Source organism: Ailuropoda melanoleuca, chromosome 4 (assembly GCF_002007445.2).
Source record: "Ailuropoda melanoleuca isolate Jingjing chromosome 4, ASM200744v2, whole genome shotgun sequence".
NCBI lineage: Eukaryota > Metazoa > Chordata > Mammalia > Carnivora > Ursidae > Ailuropoda > Ailuropoda melanoleuca.
The window spans coordinates 52,433,313-52,443,138 of record NC_048221.1 but is presented as its reverse complement, the minus strand read 5'-3'; the positions used below and the strand labels follow the sequence as shown (position 1 = coordinate 52,443,138).

Here is a 9,826-nt window from a genome sequence, read left to right as displayed (position 1 = left end):
TAATCTCTTGACCACCATTCCAGGGGCTCAATCTCCCACCACACCAGGGGCTGCTCCTTTGAACTTGGCTCACATCTCTGGGAAGGAAACTCGCATTTATCGAGTGTCTACCCTGCACTGCAGTTTTTATAACAATAATCTCATTAGTCTCTACAGACAATTCTACCAACTGGCATGAGTCTTGTCTTTAAAGCTGAGGGGCCTGAGACCTAGTGAGGTTCGGGGACATGGTCCAAGGTTGCATGGCTGGGAAGGGCACCCACTCTCTCCCTGGGGGCACCCTGGGGTGTCAGGAGTGCATGTCTCCACTGAGGGTCATGAGGAAGGCTGCCATCAGGCTTTGCCGACTTGGTGGTGGTGTGGGGGTGGGAGGGTTGGTTCATGCTCTCTCCTTCCAGAGGCAAGATCAGGGGTGCGAGAGCTCTGTGTCCTTGAGGCTGACCAGGTCACAGCCCAGACACTTGCTCCCTCCAATCCATCTGAGTCCCCAGCCCATCCTGGCCCAGGGTCAGCTTCCTTAGATCAGGTTGAGTGGAGATATGATCGTATACAGCAGGTATTCCATAAACCTGGTTGCTACCCAGAGCTTGGAGATGAGGGGGGTAACACCCTCAACCCAACCTAAGTCAGCAGCTGTTTGCCTTTATATATGGCAAGTGCCCCTAAGTGGCTGTCAGATCAATGATAAAGAGGGAAAGAGGATTTCCTCTCTACCCGGAAAAAACAGAGACTTTTCTTATTTGAGAGTAAATTTTTTCCTCTGGATGTGGGGCTGAAACAAGCATACCACTCCTCAGAATAAGTGGACTGAGGTGGGGCAGTGAGGAAACAGGGATGCCTGCAAGGCAGGGCAGCTGAAACACCACCGTCCCTCCCACTGCCACACCTGCTCAGCACATTTGAAATGGGAGAGTGAGACCTGCGGGACCAGCCACGGCGTGGGAAGGAGGCCTGGTGGAGCCGGACATCACCCACTTCCACAGAGGCCAACCCCTCTGGGCCACTGTTAGTTCTTCCCACTCTGCCTCCGGCCCTCCTCCTTCTGGCAACGATACCCCCCAGGTACCCTTTGGGCTCCTTCCTGTCCCCACCCTCACTCAGACCATTTGGTTTATGTAGGGCTGCAGGGGGTGATCAGGTGACCCAGGCCTGGCCAATCAGAGGATGAACCCCCATTTTAGCCTGGTGATGGGCTCAGGAGTGGTCGGGTGACTCAAGGTGGACTAGTCAGAGGATGAATCCCATTCTAGCCTGGTTCTGGGATTAGGGGCAATCAGGTGACCCCGTCCTGGCCAATGAGAGCCCTACCCAGGAACTTTGCAGGAACTGTCAGGAAAGAGCAGCTCACTTTCTGCAGGGCTTGCTGAGCCTGGGACTCCTGGTAGCAGTTTGTGCCACCCCTTGGGAACAGTGAGACTGTGCGTGGAGCCAACACAGACAAAAGTGTAGCCAGAAGGGGAGATACAGAAGTCTGAAACATCTGAGCACCCGCATCCAGCTGTGCCTGAAACCCTGGGCTTTTTGTTTATGGGAGCCATAAATTTCTTCCTCTTGCTTCAGCCCTATTTAGATTTCCTGCGACTTATGGCTGAAGAGATCCTGACTGACATCACTTAGGGAGGCAGACTAAAGATGGGCCACAGTAGAGATCCCAGCTATTATCTGCTCCAGCCCCGCCATGGCTCTGAGGACCTTCTGTCTCAGGCTCCAGCCACCCTTTCCCACCTTGGAGGTTGAGGGTAACTCTTGGGACTATATCTCCATCCTTGTTCCCCTTGTAGATGATGTTCTTGGTAAGGCCTGCTCTGAACTGAGGCCCAGTAATGTCAGAAGTCTCCCATCGGCTGCAGTGTGCCAGGAAGTAGGCTAGCCACGTGAAGTTTGCAGTCCTCTTAAGCTCAGTTTAAGATTCCCTTTTGCAGATAAGGAGACGCAGAGAGATGACAAAACTTGCTTGCAGTTTCACACGCCACGTGGGTCTCTGTGACTCCAAAATTGGGGGTTTTCTTGTTCCCAGGCCTGCTCCCTCTACCCCGTACCCTGAGGGGACTCTGCTGGTTGCCCAAACCCAGCATCCTGGGGGTCAGGGATCAGGAAAATGCTGCCCACTTTCAGTCCACTCTGCGGATAAAGAGCTTGAGAGCAACAAAAACCACCACCGTTAACACCAAGTACAGGAGCTGAGCTTTTAATGCCCCAATTTGCCTAGTCTCCAGGCAGAGCTGGGGAGAGCTAGAACTCCAGCTTTGGTTATGTGGAGGAGGGGCAGTTATGGAGGCAGCTCAATTCTGATGCCCAGAGCTCTGGTCAGCTTCGCAGCAAGGACTCTCCAGAATGGAGAATGGACTGGAGCTACCAAAGACAGGCTCACCCAGCAAGGGAGCTGGAATCTGGGACCTGTGAACATCCCCAGGGAAGGTGGGCCCATCTGAATTTCCAACTTTTTGTTTCTAAGCTCTTTGAAACAAGGGTGACTCAGCTTTTCATTAAATGTGGGTAAGTCAATATGGCTTCTAGAAGCTCCAAGCCGGCCCAGAGTTGCTGAGGCCTAGTTGCTGGGCAAGAGAGCAGGTGGTTTGCAGACACTGAAAGAAAGGCCTGTCTCTCCCTAGGCTGTCTTGGGAAGGAAAAGCACCAGGCCTGGGGCTCCATGCCAGAGGTGAGACTCTGGGCCTTGGCCCCAGACTCCAGTCCCCCGACATTTTTTCAGTCCTGATGACTGCATTCCCTTGACTGTCCCTCCCTGCAGCCCAGCTGTCAGCCCTGGTCTGGCCTTGACGCCTGGCTAATATTAAAAAACCTGCAGAGTCTGGATGCTTAGGACTTTGCCCAATCTCAAAATGGTCACTATCAAGAGGAGATGATCATAGTACTTCATTAATGATATTAATTGATATGATTCATAATGTTAACTACAATCTGTACAGCTCTTTACCATTTACAAAATGCTTACACTGTCACACACACACACACACACAGGCACACGCACACACAAAATCCTATTCGATCTTCACAGCAGCCACATGTTGGCAGGGCCAGGGATTTGGGATTTCCATTTTGCAGGGAAAGAAAGCGAGACCCAGGGAAGGAAACCACTGCTCAAGGTCGTCAGCTGAGGGGGAGCAGCTGCTAAGGTGGCTTTGAGAGGATAGATATGCTCTCCCAGCCCATTCATTCCTTCACTCATTCCTCCATTCGTTCCTTCCTTCATCCATTTAGCATTTATTAAGCACCTACTGTGTGCCCCACTCTGTGCTAGACACTTATCCCTAAGCTGGGACACTTTTCCAGAGAGCAAGAGTCCTTGTGTTCCTGAGAGTTGAGTTGGGGGAGGAGGGGCAGAGATCCCCCTGGTCCCTGGGAACTCAGGACTCCAGATGGGGCATCCTGGCCGAGTGGGGAGTCTCATCTTTCTCTCAATAATTCTTTTTTTTTTTTTTTTTTTTTAAATTCAGGGAGCCTGCACGACCTGGTTCCGACAGGCCTGGCTCCTGCGGGGCAGCTGTGGCTGGGGGTAGGGGTGGGGAATGGGAGACTCCTACGGTCGGCTGGAGAGTCCTTGGCAGGGCTTAGGCCGGTGCCACCTGGCTGGTTTCCGTCTTGGAGGCGCTGGCAGAGGCCTCATCATCACCCAGGGGGTTCTTGCCACAGCACAGGGTCGTGATCATGCAGTTCCGGAACTGGAAGGCAAGGGACACGAGTCAGGGTCAGGGTCCACCAAGAGTGTGTGGAGCAAACTGTGGTGGTTGGCGAGATTTGCCTCCAACCCCTCCCCTGCTTCTGGCCCTCACAGGCTCCACTCCCCTCTCAAATCTGGCACCCCTGGTGGGACCTGAGTGAGCACACATGGCCCCACCCTAGAGCCGCCAGGGACCAAATCCAAGGGGGCTTTGCTACTCATGACATTCCATGATGCCCTCTGGGTACCAAGGGCTATCTGTAAGTTATCTTATTCAGCCCTAGAGTCTAGGAGATTCCCCTCTCTAGGAATGAAGACACTGTGGGCCAGAGAGGGGAAGTGATTTGCCTAAGGTCACACAGCTAGAAAATAAGAGCTGAGATGTGAAACTGATGTGCCTAACTGCAGAGACCATGTTTTCCCCGCAGGATCATGGATTCTGCAGAGAACTCACCGGTCAATGTGAAAGAACTGCTTTATCCCTTCATCCCTCCGTATAAGACTTAGCTCCTTGTTCAGCTTTGTGGAGACTGGCACCATCCCAGTCCCAGGCTTGGGACCTAGACTACTTGACTTTTAAAGTGGGCTGCCAGAACCATCTGGACTGGCACCCAGAAACCTTGTTAGAAATGCAGGTTCCTGGGCCCACCCTGAGCTTCTGATTCAGCAGGAATCTGCATTTCTCCCAGTGGACTCTGATGCCCTGCGAGATACCAGCCTCCCTGCGTGGTTTTGCAGGCGCAATGACCGAGGCCCAGTCCAGGACACGGCTTGTCCTCTGCAGGCCATGCCCGCAGCCTGGGGCCCCCAGACCCTCCTGCCCCACCATCAGGCACCTGCTTGTTCATCATGATATAGATGACGGGGTTGTAGATGGAGGAGGACTTGGCGAAGAACGCTGGGATGGTCATGAAGATGGGGCCGAAGTTGGAGCCCTGGTGGGTGAAGATGTAGAATGCGACGCCGGCGTAGGGCAGCCAGCAGATCAGGAAGGCGATGACCATGATGACGACCATGCGTGTGACCTCCTTCTCGGCCTTCTGGGTGGTGGCTGACTCCTGCTGCTGGGCCGCCGCCTGCGAGGACACAGGGCCTGCTACCCAGACTCCCTCGGGACGGAGACCGGGCTCCACCCGACCGACGCGTGTGTCCCCAGCACCCAGCCCGGGACTGTACCTCCTTGACCGTGAAGACGAGCTGCCCGTAGCAGAAGAATATGACAATCATGGGGATGGAGAAGTGCACCACGAACATGTAGATGACGAAGGACTCGTTGTTGACCTCCGGCTTCAGCGTGTAGTAGTCGATCCCGCACGAGCACTGCATGCCCTCTGGGATGTACCTGAGCGCCAGAGGGGTGGGACGGGAGAGGGCGGAAGGGAGAGCCACGGGTGAGGAACCTGGGGACAGGCCGCAGCCGGTCAGGGCCCACACCTGCTGGGTGGCTGGTCTTGCTCTGGGCCTTGCTTTCCCCCCCTGTGAAATGGGCGTGATAAAATATCTGCTTAGCTGCCTGACTGTAAGGGTCAAATCCACCGAGATGAGGGATTGAAATGCCTCTGGTGAAAACAGTGTGGCTTTTTCTTACGGCCGCTGTGGTATCACAAGATGGCCAATCCCTCGCCTAGCAGAGCCCGGACGCTGCCGACCTGCAACCTGAGCTGTGTTTCCTCACCAGACCCACTGCTCCCGTGGCTGGAGGCTGGGCCTCAGGCTGTGCAGGGCAGAGGTTAGTGGGGAGAAGGGAAAAGCTCCCAAACTCTGTATCTGAGGCACTTCATACAAACCAGGGTCTTATTAACAGCGTAAGGGTATACTTCTAGGCCAAAGACGGCACACAGGGTAACTGAGGGATCTTTGCACATTTTCTAGAACAAGAGGTCCCAGGGCCATGTGATCGGGATGTTTCCATGAATTCAGAGGATGGTGACAGTGGAGTGGCCGTTGGCTAGCCTGGGGAGATGGAACTGGGCAGGACTGGAGAAGACAGGGAAAGAGGCTGGAGCGGGGAGCTCAGACTCAACAAGGAACAAAAAACTGACCCCAGGAGGCTGAGAGAGGAGGGAAGGGAAGAGAGATTGGAAATTTCCTGGAAGTAGAGGGACACAAGGCCTCTGGGAACCCATAGGTCACCAGCCCATTTTCCCAAACCTCTGTCCTCCCATCTCTCATCTGAGCCCCTTTTGGAGATGACGGACTAGAGTCTGTACAGGACCCCATTCCCAGGGCCTGCAATGTCACCACCTGCGCTAGACAGGCTTGGCCTCCCCAGGTGCTGAGGCCCAAGGTCAGAGGGAACTGCCTATGGGGCAAAGAGGATTGGAATCTGGCCCTGGCTTAGTCAAGGATTAGGGTCACAGCCAAGGTGAAGGGTTGGGGCATCTTGGATTCTCCTTGCCATGGGGGCTCAGGAGGTGGGACCAGCCCTCGTAGCAACGCTAGAGTCTGCTTCCCTCTTCCCCTGCCCCAAACCCCTCCCTTGGGAGAGCTGCCAGGGTGGACGTTTGGGGTAGGGGGCATATAAGCTCAGTGCCCAGAACCAGACTGCGCCAGGTTTGAGTCCTGGCTGGGGGACCCTACAAAGACCCCCCCGGGGACTCTTCTCTTCTGCTCAGTGTCCTTACCTGGACCAGCCAACCAGGGGGGGTGCAGCACAGGCCAGTGCCATGACCCAGGTGAAGGCGACGCCCATGATGGCATGGTTCTCCCCGAAGCGGAAGTTGCTCATGGGCTTACACACCACCACGTACCGCTCAATGGCCAGGACCACCAAAGACCACAGGGCAATTTCACCTGCAAGACCGTCAGGGATCAGTCAACACACCACCTGCCTGGCGCCTGCCGTCTGTCTAAGGAGGGGGCACGCCTCCTGGGTGGGTGAGGGCGGCCAGGAAGGCAAGCTAGGGCAGGAAAGAGCCAGGACCTGGGATGGAGAGGGCGTGGACTCTGGGAAGAGAGGCGAAGGGGCCGTGGGGCAGAAGGACCAGTATGCTGAAGGAGAGTGAGCAGAGCACCCCCCAGGAAGAGGAGTTAGTTCAGCTCTGGGTTTGTGAGGGATGAAAAATCAGATTCCAGGGTCATCGTTAGACTGGGAGCCCCGTAGGGAGTTTTTACAGAAGAACTTGTGCTTCGTGGGGTGACAGGCAGAGGGCCTGTTGGAGTTGGAAGGCCTTCCCTCCCTCTGTGCCGTGACCTCTCCCCTCTGGGGAATGAAATACCCTGGGCCTCTGGGTCCCCCACCTCAAAGCCAGGAAGCCGGGGAGTGATTTACCCAAAGGAAGAAGCAGGAAAGAATGGGGCAATTCAGACATCACCCCCAGACACTCACTAGGGAGGTTGGCCATAGAATTTATCAACCAAATCGGGACATTTCTGAGAGAAAGTGAACACGACTATTACTCCAGGAAAATAATTGTAACTGGCACCAACTCTGCAGAGATGTGCCCGCACGTAGCACCCGTTTCACCCCTGCCTTCTAGCTGAGACTCGTAGCCCACTGCCAGCCTTTTTGTGTGGGGAAGCTCCTCCCCTTGAAAGAAACCCCTTCCATAGGAAGGCATTAAACTGTGAGGTGATCTGTAGCTTTGAAAGATGCTTTCAAATAGCTTCTTTGGAAAACCGATGGGGTTGCTGCTGAGATAACAGATCCTGTTTAGCAGCTGAGAAAAGCTAGGCCCGGAGAAGGGAAGAGACACATGCAGGGATGNATTGAGGAGCCTGATGTGGGGCTCGATCCCATAACGCCGGGATCACGCCCTGAGCCAAAGGCAGACGCTTAACCGCTGTGCCCACCCAGGCGCCCCTGAAAGATGCTTTCAAATAGCTTCTTTGGAAAACCGATGGGGTTGCTGCTGAGATAACAGATCCTGTTTAGCAGCTGAGAAAAGCTAGGCCCGGAGAAGGGAAGAGACACATGCAGGGATGTGGCAGGGCGGTGACCAGGACCTAGGCCTTCCGGCTCAGATCCAGGAATGGCCCCCCTTCTCTGGGACGTACAGGCTCTCAGGCAAGCACGAGAGAGCAGGGGCAGCTGGCAGAGCCCAGCACCAGCCACGAGGACTGCTCTGCCTCCTTGGCTTCTCTTCCCTTCAAGTGTCCAGGACGCCGTCTCAGCCCCATTTCCAGGGAATCTCGAGCCATCACCAGGTGTTTATCACTTTCGATGACCACAGATCACCCAGCCCCAGGCCACAAGGCAGGGGTGAAACGGGGGTACCACATACAGACGGACCCTTCTCCGCAGGGTCGGAGAGATGCTGGTGGGGAGAGACTGAGCCCATTGCCCAGCACGGGCAGAGTCCAGTGGCTGGAGGACTGGTCATCTGTGTCCCCCCCCGGGGCTGAGAGCCCTGAGCACAGGGATCTGTCTTGTCTGCCTCTCTCCCCACTGCCCGGCATGGGGCTGACCCAGCCCGGCGGCTCCGAGGGAAACAAAGCAAGGCCCGAGGGCCCACGGCCATGTGGGCTGGAAACTCAGCTCTATCCCACCACAGTGTGACCCCAGCAAGGCCCTTGACATGCCTCATGCTCCGTTTCCCCACGGTGACCCCCTCTACCTGAGATCAACAGTGTCCAATGGCCCCCCTCAATAAACAGCCTAGCGTATCCTCCCCAACGGTGTTTGTTGACCAAGCGACAATGCTGACGACTGTAGCGGGGAGAAGGCCTCTTAGCCACCAACCCCACGCATGGGGCTATCTCCAGATCCCTGCACCCCCCGCCCGGGTCCTGGACCCCCTGCCCCGCCACCCCTCCCCCGACTCATACCGCCCAGGGTGGCGAAGAAGCCCTCCAGATTGCACCCCGTGGGCCCGAAGACGAAGTATCCGTGCAGCGAGGTGTAGAGGGTGCTGGTGAAGCCGCCGAAGACCATGAAGAGGTTGGCCACGGCCAGGTTGAGCAGGATGTAGTTGAGAGGCGTGCGCAGCTTCTTGTGCTGGACCGTGACGTAGAGCGTGAGGAAGTTGATGGGGAAGCCGAGCACGATCAGCAGGAACATGTAGGCGGCCAGCATGGAGAACTGCCACGGCTCAGCCAGGTAGTACTGCGGGGACTCGAAGGGGCTGCGCACCACCCCCGTCTTGTTGGAGAAGGGCACGTAGAAGTTCGGGCCCTCCGTCCCGTTCATGGCTGCGGTCCTGGCGGCTGCCCCGTGGGTGGCTCAGACCCAAGAGTGCTGCTGAGGCCTGAGCTCGGCCACCCAGGGCTCCGGCTGGACGACTCCGGGCTCTGACCCCCCCCAGGCCCTTATAAAGTGACCTCCCCTCCCTAAGCTCCTGGCTGAATCAGCACCTGGGAGATTGGGGGCGTTATTAATCATATTAATCCCCACTGCTGCAACTGGGGCCTAATTGGCTTCCAAGAGGGGCCAAGGTGACTCTAGACAGAAGCCTGGGGCCAGAGAGGGGAGGTGCTGGGGACCCTGGGAAAGGGCAGGAGGCCCGCCCCCAACTCTTCTGATCCCCAGGAATCTCTGCCCATATCAATCTGGTAGCCGTGGACTGGCATTGGGACTGTTGACTGCATGCCATGTCTCCCTCACTTCACATGAGCTGACTATGTCTCCCCACTGGACCACGAGCTCCCCCAGGGTAGAGGCTCTGGTTACGCTCTTAGTTTCTCAACCCCTCACTCAGCCCCTTACCTGTTTCTTCCCCACCTGTCACCTCCTGGCTCGTCCAGGGGCCAGGCCCTGACCCTAGCCCACCTCACCAGATCATGAGCTCCGTGGGGGCGGGGGGGCGTGTCCTGCCAGCTCTGGCGCTCTCCATGCCAGACACACAGCCCGGCCTAGCCCAGGAGCTCAATAGGTGTTCAAGTTGGAATTCACTCACTCTCTCATTCATTAAACATTTATGATCAGGCCACTGGGGATACAAAGATCCAGAAAGGAGGTGGTGATGGGGTGAGGACGACTCTGATGTGGGAAGAACAGATCTAGGGCCAGGGAGGGGCTTCCATAAGGACAAGGCAGGGGAGACTGTCTATAAAGGGGAGGTGTCTGTGGAGGGGAAGTTTGGGTCTTTGAGGAAGAGGAGTATTTTGCTGGGTTGCCAGTGGGGAAGACAGGGGAGACCGAAGACAAGGGCTGGCAGAGGCCTGAGGCCTGTCTGGCTGAGGCCCCACCTGGGCTCAGGGGCCAGCTTT

At 56.3% G+C, this 9,826-nt stretch overlaps 1 protein-coding gene across 1 annotated transcript; it reads right to left on the bottom strand.

The window, feature by feature from the left end:
• Nucleotides 1-3,513: 3,513 nt before the first annotated feature.
• RHO (rhodopsin) lies at nucleotides 3,514-8,878 on the bottom strand. Its single transcript, XM_002921249.4, has 5 exons — nucleotides 8,447-8,878; nucleotides 6,304-6,472; nucleotides 4,856-5,021; nucleotides 4,516-4,755; nucleotides 3,514-3,680 (listed from the first exon to the last, which is right to left on the bottom strand). The coding sequence occupies exons 1-5, from the start codon at nucleotides 8,805-8,807 to the stop codon at nucleotides 3,570-3,572; spliced, it is 1,047 nt and encodes a 348-aa protein (XP_002921295.1). The 5' UTR covers nucleotides 8,808-8,878; the 3' UTR covers nucleotides 3,514-3,569.
• Between the last annotated feature and the right edge of the window lie 948 nt (nucleotides 8,879-9,826).